This window comes from Accipiter gentilis, chromosome Z (assembly GCF_929443795.1).
Source record: "Accipiter gentilis chromosome Z, bAccGen1.1, whole genome shotgun sequence".
NCBI lineage: Eukaryota > Metazoa > Chordata > Aves > Accipitriformes > Accipitridae > Astur > Astur gentilis.
This window is the reverse complement of record NC_064919.1, coordinates 18,124,610-18,144,345: the sequence shown is the minus strand read 5'-3', so window position 1 is coordinate 18,144,345 and position 19,736 is coordinate 18,124,610. Positions and strand designations below refer to the sequence as shown.

At 42.8% G+C, this 19,736-nt stretch overlaps 1 protein-coding gene across 3 annotated transcripts in view; it reads right to left on the bottom strand.

Moving 5' to 3' along the window:
* Window positions 1-14,976, bottom strand: part of ACO1 (aconitase 1) — a 39,788-nt gene extending 24,812 nt beyond the window's left edge. Inside the window, exons 1-3 of one of the 3 annotated variants that reach the window (XM_049795885.1) lie at window positions 14,850-14,976; window positions 2,878-2,998; window positions 1,198-1,366 (exon numbers count right to left, since the gene is read on the bottom strand). In XM_049795885.1, coding sequence (XP_049651842.1) covers window positions 1,198-1,366; window positions 2,878-2,974 — 266 coding nt within the window. In that variant the 5' untranslated portion in view covers window positions 2,975-2,998; window positions 14,850-14,976. Of the gene's footprint in view, window positions 1-1,197; window positions 1,367-2,877; window positions 2,999-11,266; window positions 11,350-12,724; window positions 12,745-14,849 lie in introns of those variants that run through there. The other 2 variants (XM_049795887.1, XM_049795886.1) reach the window with 2 other exon arrangements.
* Window positions 14,977-19,736: the final 4,760 nt, after the last annotated feature.

Below are 19,736 nucleotides of genomic sequence, written 5' to 3'. Positions count from 1 at the left end.
ACAGAACTGTATATCCTGAGCACTGTAAGAATGAAATGCTAAAACCAAAATTCATCAAGTAACAGAAGCTGTTTAACATGCTTGGCTGGGAATCTGGAAACTTAGTCCTAGTCAGCATTCCTTTGGGACCTTAAACTGGTTTCTCTTCTTTTGCTCCGTTCCTCTCTCTCCTCCCCAGTCTGTTTAAAATGAAGGGAGGAGGGGGAAAAAGACAATGTCCCTTCTTTGACTCTCTTCTGTGTTTGTTTAGCTTATTTTAAGGCAAGGGTCATCTCTGAAGTTTTGCAAAGCACAAGAGAACCTTCTCCATAATCAGGACTGTTTGATACCTTCCACACTTCAAGTGAAACTGGCAGAGCAAGGCATCAGATTTCTTAAATTACAAAAGGACATGACTGCAAAACACCTTTGCAGAATAACTGTATTTTCAGAAGTGGATTTAACTGCCCTGCCAGATCACTGAACAAACATGAAAGGCAGAAATAAGGTGTACTATTCATCTTTACTAACAAAATCTTGTACTCACCACTGAGAAAAGACCTTATTTCACAAATGACACTCAAACAGCACGTTTTCAGGCTATGGGCCAACATTCATGTTTCTGCCTTCTCATGTATCTTGTGACAATCCTGCAAGCCCTTGAACTTCAAGTGACTCAGAATAAAGCTAACAGACCTTTTTCCTCTATGTTTATATGTCCCATTCTCAGCTTCTACAGGGGTAAGTACCACCATGACACTTTTTTTCAATCAGTTTGGGAAACCTTCCTGCATACCAGCCTATCTGATTTTGCTGGCTACTAAGACAAAAAGAGCTATCTGTGATGTGCTTGTAAGGATGTGCCATCATTCAGTAACGCACTGAGAACACTGTTTCTGCCCAAAGCAGTGAGAGATCCCTCATCCTGAATTCACTCTTTTGGATGCAATTTATCTAACCCATTTTCTTCCCCTCTGTTTTGAAGAGTTTCATAACGATATTTATTTCTTGATCTCAGACACACTTCATTTAATGCTTTTATCATGAGTGTTTGCCTCTCCAAGTGTTGTCTGTAGCATGACATCCAGGAAAGCTGAAAAATGTCTTTCCAAGCATTTCACTGTTCTTCTTTCCCTCAGCTCCCCCCTCCACACCAAGCTGAGCATTGCTGCACTTTCAAGAGCCCCTCTTCCTAGCTTTGGAGACCATCAGACTCACGTGAAGTCTTGCAGAATAACTCTTGCAGGCTTAAATGGCACTTCGACATTCTTGTGTTGCACCACTTTCCAGCTGAGAATATTCTCAACATCTCCCTTCTTCACTAGGAACTCATCACAGTTACGGATTGCTGCTTCCAAGAGGACTCGAATAGAAAACGGCAGGCGTGCTGCATGGGTAAGAGGCAAGAAACAAATTCAGTTTTTACCTTAGGGCATATGTCAGCTCGTGCAGTTCCACACCTGGGGCAGATGGGTCTTCAAGTGCTGCCCCCTTATTCTCACGTGGTTTTATCCCAAATTATCAGACACCCTCTTCCAGCCTTCAGCTTTGTCAGTAAGTCAGTGCTAAGTGACCTGTCCCACTCAATTCTTTGAGCAGATTTACTATCTCAGTCCCTGTGAGACAGCAGACACCTTTGCTGAAATGACTCCTTTCCACAGCTCTTCCATCCTCCACAGCAATATACTCTGAAAACATGCTGTGCTCTCCTTGTTTCTCTGCAGTTTCCTCTCACTCTTGCCACTGAACACAGTCATATAAATGCACTAGAAAAACATTATTTTCCACCTGACATGTTGGAAAGCATAGCTTTAGTGGTGTAGGCAGTCTCTTCTTCTCCAGAGCTGGAAAATGAAACTGAATGGCAGTAAGACTGTGCATCTGCTAATCTTCTTTTACTTCAAGATAGAAATACTTATAGAAGACAACACAAAATATTATTAGACCAGTCCTGACAGCTTTACTATAAGCAATGGATGTGAAGAAAAAAAATGAAAGTTTCTCTGTCTTTCCTCCCCTGGTCCACTGTAATAATAGCTGTTTGATTTCCTCTCAGAGTATTTACATTCAAAAATGTCTTGAGACATTTGTCTCAACTTTCTACACAGGACCTCTAAGACACAAAAGTCACTTAATCACAGTGAGACCTCATTACTTCTATCATAAAAAAAACCCAACTATTATTCAGGACCCAGTCATTCCAAATCATTTGAGGTTTTTTTGTTGGGTTTTTGGTGGTGGCGGTTTGGGGTTTTTTTAAAATCTTCTCCCCCTCACCCCTCCTTTTTCTGTTGCTAAGTTATTCCATTTTTCTGCTGGATAGTGAGCACTGTGTCCTTTTTTCTTAAAGAATCTGGAGTTTATCACTCCTGGAATCCTGGAATGATCAAATGGTAATACCATACATGTATTTGTCTATTTCTTAAGACTCACCTTTGTTTTTCCCACACAAAGTCTGTCATTTACACACTACCTGAGCCTGCATTGGTATATGCGCTGCTGACATTCAGAGAAAATGTTCCCCCTCTTGCTTCTTTAACTGTGCTTAATCACCTGTTTCCTTTTTGAAAGAGGAAAAATACCCAATATAGACAGCCTTAAGCTACAGATACTTGCTTTCTAAGTCAGTGGCATGGATTGTAAGATTTTTACCAGTACCACATGGAAAACATCCAAGTACATGTGTGCACAGCATGTAGAGAAAATAATACTGTGATCTTGACAGTATTTCTGTAGTTCTAAATTTCCAGAATTAAATTTTGCTAAATTTTGTTTTCAAGAACCATCTTTTGAATTCATAGTTCTCTCTAAATACCAAATATCATCCAATGCTGCAATGTCTTTTCAGGTTCTGATCATCAATGTTAACGAAATGTTTTTCTTATGTTGTCAACATACCATATCTCGCATCTTCTAATTTGCTTAAATTAAAGAACTTCTTCAGAGGCTGTTTAGGGTCCAATGGCTCCACAATGTGTACAAAAGGGTTGCTCATGGTTATTCAAGACCCTTAGTGTCCCTAAAACACAAAAGAAAAATCAAAGCCATTTTCACAACATCTGTCCCGCATACAAAGTACGCATCCCACAGTCCCACAATGTACCTGTCCCACATACAAGGCCTGTACCAGACAAAAAGGTACTGTACAGTTTGTGTTAGTCATGCCTCTTCCCCCACAAATCTACTTGTAACATGTCCTCAGAGCTAAAAGGTCTGCAGGAAGATAAGAGCATTGTGAAAAATATGGATACACCACATGGTTTACAAAGGAAGTTCAATGTCTACACTATTCTCTTCTTTACGCTGCTTCTAGACAGGCCTTTGTGCCTCTGTGATCCACAAACCACCACAACAATGTGATCCCACTTCTTAAGTGGCACTGGTCTAAAGCTAAACAAACAGGCATTTGTATTCAGAATTAAAAATGCAACTAAAACAGAAAACAGAACAGTTGAGCCAGAAAGTGTTACAGACTAAGATTACAAACCCTGACTATCAGACACACAAGGAACCCTCCTAATTTCCAAAAGATTCATTAGGGTCACTACAAAAAAAAAACAACCAACCTAAAGTGGACTCTACTATAACCATTATTTTAGTTTGAGATCTTTTCTTCTTTTTATGGCTATCCCAATGGTGTACTACATAAAGCATTCCACTGGGAGCTAGGATTTTTAGGGTTCACTTATACAAGTTAAAGTACCCTGAGATATTCCCAATATCAAGGCCAACTAGCATAGAGGGACCTAAATTCACTCTAGAAACATCACTCAATCTCCAGAAAAGTTTAACTGCATGCAAACTGCCTAATGGAACAGTTCCTAGGACACTCTTAAGACCTAAATTCTGCCCAGGGCTCTTTTGGGAGCAATGGCTTAGGCCAACACATGCCAGGGAGCAAGCTAACAATTTAACAGAAAGGACAATTCTTTTACAATGCCTGGCAACATCCTCAGTTACGATTAAAATTCTTTTAGAATAGAGCCAATCATAGGCCTAATTTCCAGATCTGTTGTTTTTTTCCCACAGCACTGTTCCTGTCTTCATTCAAGTAACATTATCTTTCCTTGCCCCAGTTTTTCAAACAAACAAACCCCAAAGTATGAGATGCACATCCTTTGACAGGCCTTGGAGAACGTTTGGTGCAAAAGGATGCGCAAAGTCCAGTATTTCTTAAAAACAGTTAATGCGAGGCCAAAAAGTGAAATAATTTCTCTCACCTGTCAGTCTCATTGACTGTTCAGGGAATACTATTATGTGGAATACATAAGGGGGATTTTGAAGTATTCCAGCACAAATCACATTTCACATATTGAAGACAACAGCAAAGTTGGAGGTTAGATTGAGATGGAGAGATAGCAGAAATAGTGACAAAGGAAAGTCCACATGTAAAGCAGCAAGATAGTGTAAAAGCAAGAAAAATTTCCAGAATTCTGTCAAACAGAACAGTGGAAGTTTCTAGATAAAAAGTTGAATGCCCAGGGAAGGCAGAAAAGTAGGCAAATGAACAGACTGCAAACACCACTCCTCCAAACATTCGCACCTTTTGCATTCCCACGTACAAATTATTTTCTGAGATTCCTCTTCCCAGCTTTGCAGATACCCATTCTGCACATACGCCCATCAAGTTTTAGGTGTCATCTTCTTTAAACAGAATGAACTACTCAACTATTCCTCTTCGAAGAAAACTGTGCTTCTACGATTGAGCATGACCAAAATAAACTGCTTCCTTCCTCTCCTTGCCAGCTATGCTCCTGATTTGAGGATATGCTCCTCTTTATTTTCTGCCTTCCAAGCTGAGAACTTTATTTTATGCATATCCACTTCTCATGGGAAAGCCTAAGGGTAGCTGAAGATAGAAAATGCTGGGATATCCCCTGACAGATAAAGCAGGAGGTCATTACTTTGATATGACCATAACAAGTGCACTGTACTCAGTTCACATATACTCATCTAAGTATAAATTGCAGCTGTAACATTTCCCATCCAAGTCAGTGTCTTGGCAAACCACAGTAGCAATTCAACATGCTATGACACATTATCTACTTGTTCTCATTTCTCTGCCAGACATCACCCTCTTCCCTGAACACAGCTTTTTAGTTCACATTATGAGATACTTCAGTACAAACCTGCTTTCATCAATGAGTTACACAAATATGCCAAACTATGGGGTGACCAAGTTCTAAACACATGTTCTTTTCACCTGCCTGGTCACATTGATTTGAACTCTGTTACAATCTTGTAAACCATTTAGAAATCCCTGCAAAGAAGTAAAGTATCTCGAAAAAATACCAACTCGCAGCATTGCTGTAGCAAATTTCACATAGGTGGAGAAGCCTCAGTCATTCTAACTACTACTTACAGACAGTAAATTATAAACCAAGTGGCCACAGCACAGAACTCAAGCTAGTGATCTGCCAAAAAGATGCAAGGGAGCAATACTCTGCAGATTGAGTACACCAAAATTTTTTAAGTAATCACTGCAATAGATACAGATTAACTTGTGATTGCAGCACAGAATATTTATTCACATTTTCCAGGCACTGAAATGTAAATATGCAAACAGGCTAGCACGCAGGGGAGATGACATCTGTCTGCCTGGGATTGGCACAGCGCATAGGGTCACATGCATTGACCATGGCCAGTGCCACATTACCACGTAATAACTGATCACACGTACCAAAGAAAGCACTTGATCTTCTGCCTAACAACCTCAAAATTGTTTGCGTGGAGGTGATATTTGACATGGGATTCCATATAGCGGCCCTCAGGAAGACAGAGGTACAGATTAAGAGGTTCCTAATGGTAACAGCCACCCGCACAAACAGTGCTCATCCTGGCCTTGGAAAACAGCGGCAACTCTAGCCTAAGCTATTCCTGCTCTCCAGTTACCCAGACACATGTTCTTTAGTGTTTGTGCAATCCGGGACATAGCGCTATGACTCCAGGGCTTTCAGCTGACCGAAATCTATGAAAATGGTTCAACTGGGGATTTAAAAAAAAAAAAGGAGCAGAATCTTATTACTGGAACCTTCTCAAAGGGTTGCATGACTTGTATAAAGTGTACCAGACAAACAATAGCTTTATTTTAGCCCTTCCAGTGCCTACTAACACAATTCTGATAATTTGGCTCATACTGATGCTGATCATCTTTAAACCTACACTCCCTATCACTATTGTTTTCCACTCACCTTGTTACATCAATGCAGTTGCTTAGCACTGTGCCACCTAGTTCCATCTCTTATCAGAGTATGCCTCGAATTCACCCACAGACTGCACATCAGCTCGTCACAGAAAGTCTCTCTCTCCCAGCTCCACTTCTCTCTCCCTCACAGAAGCAAAAGTGCATAAGTATTCTAACCATGAATACCAGGAGGAGCAAATTTATTTGGACAAGGTCATAACTTTCCAAATATAAAAAAAGGAAGCTGTTTTTTGTGCATGCAACATTGGCTTTTCAGGATAGAGAATGAACCCTTGGCTGTAAGAGCTGTTCCATGCTGTCTGTACCCCTTGATAAAAAACAGGGGGGGTTCAAATTTCTCTGGCAACACAAATTTTACATTGTGATACTGTAACAAAGCATTCCTCACTTCATCTGTATTGAATGGGTCAGCAAACTCAGCTTCTACCATGAGAGCTCAGAGGTCTACTAGCAACAAAATAGCAGTGCAAAAATGCCTACTGGCTGTACTGTGTGTGTGGATCTCTATGGCAGCCTGAAGACCACACCATTTGATGATCATTACATAGGAAGCATGCACAACCCCAAGGGGACAGAAGGAAAAAGGTGTCTGTACCCTCCACTTTCCTTGTCTTCTCTTAAAAGTTAATCAACTAAATCAAATACACTCAAAGCATATTAAAGTCTCATGAGGATCTCCACAAAAAGGATTAAAGTATGTAACTTAAAATAACTTTTTTTAAAAAAAAAGAACATTCACAGGAGATTTTAAAATATGTTGCATGTGCTGATTTCAAATCTTAAGCTGATGTAACTTTTCTGAGTATCCAACATAAACACAGTACCGAAATCTTTATGGTTGTAACTTTTTTATAAACTTAGAAGGAAAAAAAAAAGTAATCTAAGTAAATCACTTGGGTAAGTAACTCTTGACAAGACAATGGAATAGAAGGAACAAATCAACTTAAAACTAGGAACCAGAAAATTTAATGGGCTGGTTGCCCAAGAAGCTTGGCTATACCGCATGAAAACACACCCTTTAGTTGAATTTAACTAATTATAATATGAAAACTACACCTCTAGAAGTTAAGATACCCACCTTCAGCTGAAGACCCTCACCCACTGAACTTGTGCAGTAAAATTAAAAGATGCTGCATGTTTAAATGAAGACGAAGACAATATACACCAATCAGCTTGAAGATACGGAATTATGGGCACAAGTAAAAGGTTGATAAACAATGAGTTGTTGCTAATTTACAATGTATAAATAACTGTTTTAGTACTGGATATGCAGCTTTGTGGGGATACCCCCTAGCAACCCTTTCTGTGCAGAACTGGCAATAAACAGCTAGTATCTCGACTGTGTGTTATTGGCTTGCACACTAGGTGAATGATCCCACAAGTTTTGGGACAACAGTACTAGTCACATCACAACACCTTCTACTGGAAAAGGACTCAGTCCAGTAACTGAGGTATTATTTAAAGCATGTTCTTGATTGACTGTGGGTCCTGGACTCTACTTCAGACCCCTTTAAAAGCAGCAGTGTGACTTGGAACAATTTCAACAAGCTGAAATCTTACTGAAATTAATGGAATTGAGAAAGCTTCCTTATTGTCGTGGTTTAACTCCAGCCAGCAACTAAGTACCACGCAGCCGCTCACTCACTTCCCGCATCCAGTGGGATGGGGGAGGAAATCGGGAAAAAAGGTAAAACTTCTGGGTTGAGATAAGAACGGTTTAATAGAGCAGAAAAGAAGAAACTATAATGATAATGATAACACTAATAAAATGACAACAGTAGTAATAAAAGGATTGGAATGTACAAATGATGCACAGGGCAATTGCTCACCACCCACCGACCGACACCCCGCCAGTCCCCGAGCAGCGATTCCCTGCCCCCCCACCACTTCCCAGTTCCTAAACTAGATGGGACGTCCCATGGTATGGAATACACTGTTGGCCACTTTGGGTCAGGTGCCTTGGTTGTGTCCTGTGCCAACTTCTTGTGCTCTGGCTGGCCATGAGAAGCTGAAAAATCCTTGACTATAGTCTAAACAATACTGAGCAACAACTGAAAACATCAGTGTTATCAACATTCTTCGCATGCTGAACTCAAAACACAGCACCGTACCAGCTACTAGGAAGACAGTTAACTCTGTCCCAGCTGAAACCAGGACACTTATATATCCTGTAGTTTTGCACTTGCAGAAATCATCTCATACAGACCCCAGACAGGCAAAAGGTGTGCTGCTTAGCCTCCCACTATAACTAAGAGAACCTGAAGACACCAGAGCTGTTCTAGACATCACTTTGACATACTATTCTACTCTCTTCAGAGCTGCAAGAGCATCTGAAGGTAAAAATGAACACAGCTAATCAGGCTAAAAGCAACAATCTCTTTCACACCATTAAAAAAAAAATAAAATTTAAAATATAACTGCTCTTATCTTCATTTGTTGTACCAGATCAATACCACCAACTACATTGTTCTGGGGGTTTTTAGGGATCTCAGGAGAGCCCACTCATCTCTCACTACCCAGAATAAGAGAAAACATTAGCATACAGGAGCACTTTTCTTCTAAAATACATGCTGACAGTAAATCATTCTCCTTCTGTAGTACATGACATGAGTGTTGACAAAAGACTCTGGATTAGTAATAATCCCATTTATTATAGAAGTGCCTGAGGACAAACCAAGGACACAGATTTATTTTGTTTGACCCACAGAAAGGGAAAAAAAGAAAAAAAAGCCTCTGGATGAGACAACCATCTAAGCTTCAGGCTGCAAAGTAAGAACAGAACAGGCACAGTCATTCAGGATTTTAATCTCAGGGAAAGGGAACATGTCTCTGCCACTACCTTTTCTATACCATCTTTGGTTTCTTAGTTGTTGTCTTTCAAATTGTGCCTATGTTATTAACAAAAAAAGTTCATTTTAAGCATCCATGCATAAAACTAAACATCTTATAGATTGACTAAAACAGATTTCAAGTAGCAAAAGCTCTTTTTCCTGGAGAGTGGGTATATTCTCAGCCACCACTGCGAAGCACACACTCAGCAAAAGAGCAGTTTAATTTGAACACTACCAGATGCTAGAAATGCTGGAAAAGGTTACACTCAGCCAAAGAAAAGAAGGTATTTTATCAGCCATCAAGAAAAGGAGGAAGGCACAAACTAGCCGGTACTAACAGGAAATCTGTGAAGAAACTTCCAACTGAAAACTGGGAAAAGCAGGACTGCTATGATAAAAGCCCTTGCCTGGTAATAAGGCAGAGGACATAGGGAACATTCATGGCCTTACTTGGAAAATACAGTATGTCCCACCCATACTGAATCTGATCTTACCACCTTTCATTGCAATTCCTCCTCCTACTCCTCCAAATTATTTCCCTTAGTTTTGTCCACTCAACTGATTGACATTGTGTGTGTGTGTATCTGTTCTTGGCTGCTAAGTGTGTGACAAGCACCTCTAAATAGGAAAAGCAAGTAACTAAAAAACCTAAGGGGAGCTGCACCACAGCAGCAGGCTACTGTAATGTCATTAAGACAATATTGAGCATGCATTTTCTCATATTACTAAGAATTATATATACAGCCAAACATCACTTCTTAAACTGAGGGCTATTCCTCTGTTCCCCAACAGAAAATGAGTCTCTGCAACTTACATAGCTCTTCTCGTGGTTTCACACTCTACTCAGCAATGGGCCTTAATTAAAAATGGTGATGACTACTTCCAGTTTACTTAAGTTATAGATCACTTAGCCATGAACAAAGATCTCTTAGCAGGTCCAGCATGTAGGAATGTCTGTCCTATTGGAACTGCAGCATGCTCTGTGTATGCCTACCTTGCCTAAAAAGCAAGGAAGGAAAATATCCATGTTAAGCATTTTTTATATGGAAAGACAACTTCTCCAATATTAGTCAGGTGTCTGCAGTAATAAAACTTTGGTAAGTAAATCCATCCACAATTCAAGTCAGTTCAGAAAAAAAACTAACACAGATATATGTGTGGTAGAAAAAAAATTTAGTTTAAATATCCAACTTGCCCAAGAAAAATGTTTTTGTTACCCTCGGAACAAAAAAAACCCCACCCAAAACAACAACAAAAACCCCACATGCACAAAATAAACCTGGCAAAAAAAGCAAAAAAACCCCTACAAATGCCCCTAGCATTTGGATGGAGGTCAACACCACTACTAGAACAAGCAGAGACTTGTTTTATGATGTATCTAGCTATAATTACTTTTGGATGCCCACAGAATAGATGAGTGCAACTACTGTTGCAATAAACACAAGTTTCTTATTTTGATTAAGAGAAGATCTTACCATTTAACACTTACTCTACCTGTGACAGATAAGGCCACTATATAAGAAATATACAGTGCTGCATTGCTGTAAGCAGTGACAAGATTTCAGTGCTAACAGTTAGATTTGAGAAAGAATCTTTGTGTTTCTCCATTACATGCAGAAGTCCTTGTTACATATAGATCCTTAAAGATAAGTCCACTAACAATCTGATGACTGAGCAACTATTCCGCTGGTATAAAGTACATCACTATTGTGCACTGGAAGAAAACATAGTCATATGTAAAGGAGGTTTTTTTAAACACTCTCTACGCAAAGTTTCAGGGAGCCCCTTTGAACTTTAACACTCAAGAAGAACTCTGTACTGGAACACAAATGGGACTCTGGATTGCAGACTTTACTGCTTTCTCCTGATGCCTAAAACTTTGACTGCAAATTCTAAAATATTTATTTATTCAGAGCCATAAAGTACTACACTTCCAGTGCACTGGACAGGTGAGTAAGTGCGTATTCCTATAGCCTGTACATTTCACAGGCTATCATAAGCGTTCTGACCATTTCACTTTGTTAGCAGTGCTGTATTGCACATATAGGAACTGAAGATTTAGTTCTGAGATCAGGTTTGCGAAATCAAACCATTAGGTCTTAAAGTAACTTCAGCTCCAAGTGAGATACATGCCAAGTTCCAAGATGTGGATATTAAACTCCCTCAAGTCATCCCTCCAGAAAGCCAAATGCTACCTGCCCCGCCCCCCTGCCCCCCCCCCCCCCCCCTTCACCACAGTTAGTTCACTTACTGCTTAAGGGACAGTCAAAACACTTCTCATGTATACATCTCACCAGCTTTTGGTGACCCAGGCAAGCACACATATCTAGTACTCTCAGACAGCCTCTGGAACACAATCTAGCCTTACAGTTAACAAAATCCAGATCCTAATTAAGCAGGCATAAGTGTTAAGGGAATGCTGTGTCAGCAGACACACCACTGAGCGTCCTAGTTAAAAAGTAGAGACTAATTTTCATTTTGCTCCGGAGAATGAGTAGTATTATGCCTGAGACTACAGTGAAGCTTATTTGGAGCCTACAGAACACTGAAAAATGAAGCCTTGAATCTTTTTTTTCCCTTAAAAGAGCAACTCTTAACTTTAACCTACTTCCTACCCCTGTACAAACTTGCTGCTCATTTCCCCTATGTTAGCAGTCTTAGACTGTTCATTAACAAACATGCAGCATGGACCAGTTTTAAGAAAGAACCAGCTTTCAGTGTTAGTAAAAAAAAAAAAAATTTAAAAAAATCCTGTGTTACACACAGAAACATGTTCCCACTGATAACATGGAAGCACTGCGAGAAGTCTGCAATACAGAGAGTGCTGTAAGTGTGTACAAAGGTTTGGTCTGAAATTTGGTTTCAATTTCAGTAGGCAGCATTGAAAGACATCTCAGTATTGGTCTGTTTGTTTCAAAAGGCTCATGTGAAGGGGGGAAGGAATGCTGCAGAGGTGCATGGGAAGGGGAAACAAAATGGGAGTATTGTGAATGAGCTCTCTACTAATGCCATTACCGTTGTACCAGCTCTGCAAACTGCTGTCTATGCACCCCTAAAACTCCTTTTGTGCAACTTGCCACCTGAACTGTTTCAGAGCTATCAAAGGTATGTAGGTGGAAGGAGTCCTTTCAGGATGAAGAAATGATGAGAGGATTACTACTGTTGTGAAATACATCTGGCATCATGGGGAAAAATTCCTAACTTTTCATGCCATTTCAAGACAAATCCTGAATTTATGCTCTGGAAATAATGAAGACAATTTTCTCACAACAAAACTTGCTGCCCACAATCTCAGCAGCTATTCAATTGCTCATGTAGATGAATCCAGCTTTCAAACACCCATGGCTTTGGTCTGTTAGCAGAAGAAATGCCTATCTGACAAGATTTTACCAATTCCAACTAGCTGTTACCAGAGTTTACTAGTCAACCTCCCTGGGGAGGCAAATTAAGTTTCCACAAAACATTTTTAATTCAGCTGGCTTTTTCAGAACTGTTTTCCACAAAAAGGGGGGAGGGGGAACACGACACAGCAACAACAAAAAAAACCCACAAAACTAAACACCCTCTTTCACAAGCTTCTGGAGTCCTGACCATAGAATTGTGGGATGTCCCAATTCCTGCAAGGAAGTGCCAAATACCTGGAGGAAATCTTCTGAACTAACCACTCCCTAAGGCAGCACTGAAGGCAAGAACCCTGAAAAATTCTGACCTCCTATTCATACAAACAGAGCAGACTGGAAATTAAGACTCCTCCCTACCTTCTCTCCGTTTCAAAAGAGAGAAAGGGACCACTCTTCAACTCATATCCTTCCAGTGATTTTAAGTGGATCTTTACTTCAGGGAGGGAGAAAATTTCCAGCTATTATGTGGTGAAATTCTACGGTGAGTCTATGCTGGAAAACACTAGCAAAAGAGATTTGCTGCTATTCTTACTGTTTAAATATTAATAATATTTCTTCTGTGGTTTTCTGCAATTATTGTTTCAGCTCTTCCACCATTACTACAAAAACTTCACTGAATAATAACAAAGTGGCAGTGTATTATCCTCTGGCTAAAGGGAACCAGAGAGAAAGAAAGGTGCCAAATTACAAATGTGATATGACAAAAGATGCAGTTTGAAACCCCTGCGGTCTTCAGTTCAGCAGCAGTCTGAATGATATATTGTGCAAAGCGCCACTAAGTGATCAGACTGCTTCATACAACAAAAATCTCTCCAGGAATTTCCTCTGTCTTACAAAGTCCAGGATGACTAAGGTATTGACAAGTTTCTGAATAACTCCTCACACACAGCACAGATCCTGGAGGGCACAAGAGTCAGATGCACTTCCTACTCTATGCACATTAAATTCCTCTTACTTTCTTTGAAGAAGTAACAATCCCCAGAAGTTTATTAGGACATTCTGATGGAGCACAATTGCTTTCAAGCACAGCAATACTAAATAAACATTCCAGTGTTAATATTTCTCTAGGGTGGTCTTCCTTTGGTTCGGTATTGCGGATTGATAACGAGCCAGTCTGAACAATAGCAACAACACTGAGTGCTCAGAGATATTAATTCAATTCCAATTGTTTGGAGAGGGAATCCTCTGTTTTAGACCAAGTTTCCTGCTGGTACTAAATAATGAAGCCCAGAGCTCTTTGTCTTTCCCCTGCCTCACACCTATGCTAGCTTTAGGGATGGAAACCAAATATCAAAGTACAGCCTCCAGTTAAAAAATAAGAGGGAACTGTGATGGTCTTATGAAACATGTCAATGAGCTGAAGAGGTACAGAGGGACTAAGCTACAAACACATACCTAATCCAGTTTCTGAAACCAGGCATCTCCACAGCCACAGTCCTCAGCCAGGTTAGACTACAAGGCAAATATCTACACCTGTGCTACAACCTCTGTGACTGTTACTGTTACAGAGCACCAGCTGTCTGTGCCATGAATGCAAAACAGATGATTTTCTCACCCAAAACAAAAAAACATAACTATTAAAAACTGTCACTTTACCTTAACATAGGCTTCACCTCCTAACGCTTTTCTTCTATCCCCTTCTGTCTTACCTGCTTATGTTGCAGTTTTATTGGGTTTTTTGCAGCACAGCAGGGTTGCTGTGTGCTTGAAAGGTACACTATGCACTACCCTCCACTATTTAGGTACTACTGAAATACCAATAGCCAAGGCTGCAGTTGTTCCAGTAGGAAAACTAATGAAAAGGCTTTGCCTAGATGAGGATAGGGCAGCACAACTTCTCTTCCATTCCCACTCTTCTCCTCTAGCTAAATCTATTCTGCTTCCTCAGCTCTGCAAAAGCTGACTCTTCGACCCGCCGTGAGCAGGTTCAAAGCCAGCTCTCGGCAGAGACCCCATTTCAGCCAGCCGGGGCCTGGCCAGCCGCTCCGCTCCCTGCCCCCTTGCAGCGCGGCGCGGGGGGGGGGGGGGGGGGGGGGGACTGCTCGGAGACGGTGTCACTGAGCCGCCCGCAGGACCGCTCTCCGAGAGCCGCCTTCCCCCCGCGGCACCGAGCCGCTCCAACGCCCCCCTCCAGCCCCCCCGCCCCGGGAGCCGGGGCCGCCGGGAGGCGGCAGGATCCCCCGTCCCACCGCCGGGCCGGCCTGGCCTGGCCTGGGCTGCCTGGCCGCCGATCCCCGCGCTCCGCCCGGGCCCGCACCCGCCTCAGCTCTGCCCCGAGGGGCGCCCCTCTACCCCCCGCCTTCTCCCGCGGCCGGCAGGGCCCGGCACCGCCGGGGAAAGGGAGCGCCGCGGCGGGGGAAGCGGCTGCAAGGCGCCCGGGAGGAGGGGGGAAGCAGGACGGCCGCTGCCGCGCCCACCGGGGCCCGCACTCACCAGGCAGCGAAGAGGAACAGACCGCCGCCGCTTGCCGTCAGGGGCCGCCGGGCGCAGGGAGGGAAGGGGTGGGGGCGGGCTGGCTCCGCCCCGCGTCCCTCAAGGCCGGCCGCGGCGCCCCGGCGGCCGGCTGGCCGAGCGGGGAGGCTGGAAGCGAGGGAGGGCCGGCAGCCGGGCGGCTGGCCGGGGCGCGGAGCGGGCCCCGCTTCCCTTTCCCGCCCGCAGCCCTGGCCCGGGCTCGCCCCTCACGGAGCCGCTGCCTTTCTGGGGCAGCGCCTCGCCCCGGACGGCGGCGGCGGCGGCGGCAGGGGGGGACACGGGGCCGAGGCGGTGGAGCTCTGTTCTGTATGGAGGGGTGGCCCCGAAGGTCAGGGGGTGGGCAGGATGGTGGCACCGGGGCCGAGACCGGGTCAGGTCGGGCCTCTGCTGCGGGCCGGCCGAGGCACGGCAGAGGCCGGCACCGTGAAACGGGCCGTGGGCCGTGGGCCGTGGTGTGCTTTGCACAGGCCACGAGCGCTCCGCTTGCTGCCCGCCAGCACACTTGGTCAGGCTTCGGACGGGCGGTCCGGGAGTCCCCTCGCCGAGGCCTGGACCTGGAAACAAACGGGTCTTGCTCAGGACACCGCCTGGCAGCGCAGGACCGCTCCCTCAGGGCAGCGCAATAGGAGGGGCACCTCGGGCTGCCCAAGGGAGAGCTTGCTGGCCTGGCTGTTGGCAAAAACAGCCTGTTACTTATAAACTGGTCAAGATCAATACCGTGACGCCAACATCGAAGAACAGTGTCAGCGTACAGGGCGTCCCAGAGGACCGTACTTGACATCAATCACCCCCGCAGCTGAGTGCTGTGGGGCGTTTTTCAGTGTCCGGCGTGCCCACAATAGAACAGCATATGGTTTGGGCCTGAACAAAGTAAATTAAAAAGCATCTAGTTCTAGGCAAATCATTAGATAGGTAAGAAAGGGGAGTAGTGTGGAAAGAGTTTAGATGTGTCGTCTTCCAAGTCTGGAGAAGATCTTGGAGAGCAGTGGCTAGGAGACTTGCTAACCACTGAGAGTCAGAGCTGGAGGAAAAGATGACCAGTAATGCTTTGTTTTTCCCCTGAAGAAAGCGCAGTCTGAGAGCAAACAGGGCTACTTGCTGGCTTTGCTGCAGAGGAGCAGGTGTCAGGTGAGCAAGCTGATGCAAAAAAAAGAAAATGGAAGTGCTTTGCTCTGCTTGGAGAGAAGGGTGAAACCTAGAAAATGCCCAAGATGGCCCACCTGGTTGTTTGCAGGTTGGATTCCTGCACACTGACCTGTGCTGGCAGATCCTGCTATTAAACCTACTATTCTATGACTGATACTCTAAATGTCCTGTCATTACAAAATACAGTACTTTTAACTTATAATTCAAAACCATTTCCAGGTTGGCCTGTTTTCTGTTCAGCATAAATATCTCATGGAGTAATTCACAGCCACCAAGTTCTCTTTTTAGAACTGAACGAGTTTTTAAAACATACCATTTGCTTTCACAAATTAGTAACTTGGACATGAAACCGGACATTCATTCATAATATTCTTTTCAAACCTTTGGCCAGAGAGGCTCACAAGACTGAGTTTGTCAGAACAAAGTCATATTTGTAGTTTGGCAGTGGAAGGAGAAGGACCATTTTTTCTTCAAGACAACCACAAAAGAGTAGATGACTGGTGGTATGAGAAGCCAGGAATTTCTAAAACTTCTTATTTTCTAAAACCTCTTCTAAATTTGTAAAACCTCCTTAGAGCTTTAGATGTTTCATTAATTGATAGAATTTTTTACTTTTGTGTATGTTTATTTAATAGTAATAAAAGCATTTCAATATGCTCCTCTTGATGAGATAAAGTCCTTAAGTAATTCTTTGGGTCACTTCCTTTTTAAAACAAGGATTGTGATTTTTTTGTTGTTGTTTCTAACAGAACAGACTTCCAAGGCCCATGTGCATCACTGAGTTTTGAATCACAAATAAAATCCTTCATACCTAGATACCAAAGCAATTGCTGACTGACCTAAAATCTCTTGGGCAAAGAGCAAAGACTAGTGAAATAGCAGGTCAGCAACAGAAATGGGAAATCCATTCATCAGCTCTGACTTCTCCCAGCAAGTATCTGCAAGGTTTGTATTTTCTGTTCTGTGTGGAGGGGAGACCCTTGAGGTTGGGGGTGGGAGGGAAGATTTCTTACCACAGAAAGAGAGGCAGCACTGGTGCAGCATCTGCTAGTTATATGTAAGGACACAGAGGCCACAATGGGATTGGAAGATAGGCTGTTCATTCAAGAGTTAATGGTAATGCTGTCTGAAGGTTATCACAGACGGGTGCTTGCAGCACGAGTATTTTGAGGCTGTCATTCTTCTCAGCAGGGCCAAGTTTACAATAACATAGCTTACTGAGTAGGTGATGAAAAGTTTGTGGGTTTGTCTCTCTCCCAGTACTGCTAGGAGGTGAGTACTACACTAGATCCATTGTTTGTAAGGAAGATGTTTACTGAAATGGGTTCTTGGTTTTAATATCAAATTATGAGGATGTCCAACAGTTTTCTTGGGCAATCTTACATTGTGCTGAATAAGGGTTAAAGGAAATGACTTTCAGTTCTTGCACCAAAGATGGACGCAAATAGGAGTAACAAGGCCTTTCATGTTGCAGTCATGAGCGTCTCAGTGCTTGTGACTTCCTGTTTTTTAGGGTTTTTCATTAAATTATTTCATGGCAGATGAGGAACTGTGTGTCAGTCCTTTGTCCTTTCTGTCTTACTGGGGAAATCCATTTACAAGAGGCTTGGCCTAACCTCAGATTCCTTCTAGACTGTTCTTTGAGGTTATTCACCAAGCAGTGTCCTAGAAGTCCAGGGAGTTCATCATGTCTGTTCAGTCCCTAGCTGACTTCACTTTTGTGCCTCTAAACATACTTCACTCATTCTGATCCTATCAAGAAGTTACAAATACTTGGGATTCCCAAGGGGCAGCTTTCAGCTCATTATAGCCACTAATGCCTTAACATACAGCAGTTAGTAGACTTCTGTGTTGTCGTAATCCTCCATGAAGTCTCAGCAGAGCACTGAGGTTGCAGCAATCACAGAATTGCTGTAATTTGTCTCAAACTGGGTAAGGACTGGGATGAGGGGGAGACAATAAACTAGAACTGTCAGCCTAGAGGACCCAGAGCCGTTTACCCTTCGAAGTAGCCATCCCCCAAAGGTGTCCCTCAGTAGCACAATCTGCATGTGTCCTCCTGCTTTTCCTGGCTATTTGCAGTATAGTGAAATCACCTGATGAGGTTTGGTCTGGAGTGCTGTGTCCCCACAAGCAGTGCCTAAGGGTACATCATACAACATACTATGTACTGCAGAGCATGATATGAATTAATATTTTCAAATCAATTCAGCACTCAGTAAAAGTCTTTCACTCTAGAAAGCCATCTGTGAGTGAGTTTTGGAACTGGTGGGGTGGTAGGTTGCAGGTTATGGCCTACAGCTTGTCCTGAGTACAGGAAAATAAACTTGTTTGGCAGCTGACAAAGGAGTTCATGCTCGGAGTTCATCGCCAGTCATATACACCCAACTGTTTTAAGCTGTTTGAATTGTCACTGTGCAACAGTAGTACAAGTCTGAAAAAAGAACATCTAGTGTCTCTTAGAAGACCAGTTAGAAATGCCAGAGTGGGTTGTGGTTATTTAAATAAGTGAGGGCCTTCTGCTTCTCTATCTTTAATTAGATGATTGTGCATCCTCTAAAGGAAATTCTGCGGCCAGCATATTTTATTAAATATATTATAATTTGCTTCTGGTCTTAGCACTGATTTACTTAAATGCCTTTCTTTAAATGAGTCTTCAATTCATGTAATTGCAGTAATGCTTATACAACTTCATAGTTCAGCTTCAGCACCAAAACAAAGATTTAAGTTCTGCCATCTACTGGTTGAATGGGGTTTGGCGGAGGCTTGGTGTCATTCACTACCAGTAAGAGGGCATTGGTTTGGGACATTTTGCTCCGGAGTCGAAATTCACACAGGTGTACTGTCAAGGAACCATATAGTTGCCTTGCAGAATAAAAGCACTTGTTTGACTCCACCACACGAATTGAAGAAAAAGGAGTTGAGAACAGGATTGTATACGCAAAATCAAAGCATAAATTGAGACCAAGACAAGTAAAACTGCTGTTCCTTGACTGTCAGCAAGCACTGTGCCTTCAGCACCAAACTACATAACCCTTTTGCAGAATTTCTTCAGAAGTGGATATTCTCTGATCAGCTTATAGGCACTGTAGTGAGCATCAGAAAGAAGAACTGTGTGCACCATAGCAGTGGGAGAGCAGTTCCTGTCCCTATTGAGAGTAGTGATACAACTTGCAGTAAATGCAGAAGTCTTTGCTGGCCACCAGTGTATTTCCCTGCATAGCTGGAATGGTGTAGAGGACTTTAACCTGGACTAGATTCTTGGGCATGCTCACCCTAAACCAACCCATATTCAAAATATTCTTTAAACTGTTCGTGTATACACAATGTACAATACCCTTGCACACAGGCTGGATCTGTGCTGTTCCTAGTGTGTATTACAGTTGCACTAACACTCCCTTACTGAGCTCAGGACTCTGACAGAAAATGTTATTCATCTGATACAGCTGAAAGGGGATGAAGAGGAGAGTAAACTAATGCAGAAAGTTGGTAGAAGAAACAAACTCTGGAGCCCAGGCTGCTATACTATATATCATGTGGCAAGTCTAAGCTACCTGTTTTCACTTTGAAGGTGTACCAGGCTAAAGAACTTACACACAATCACTAACCTCTATCCGAGAAGCATCCATTTCCTACTACATGCTCACTGTCATGCATTTGGTGACTGGTAAACATACAGCCTTGAGCGTTCACTACAGCACT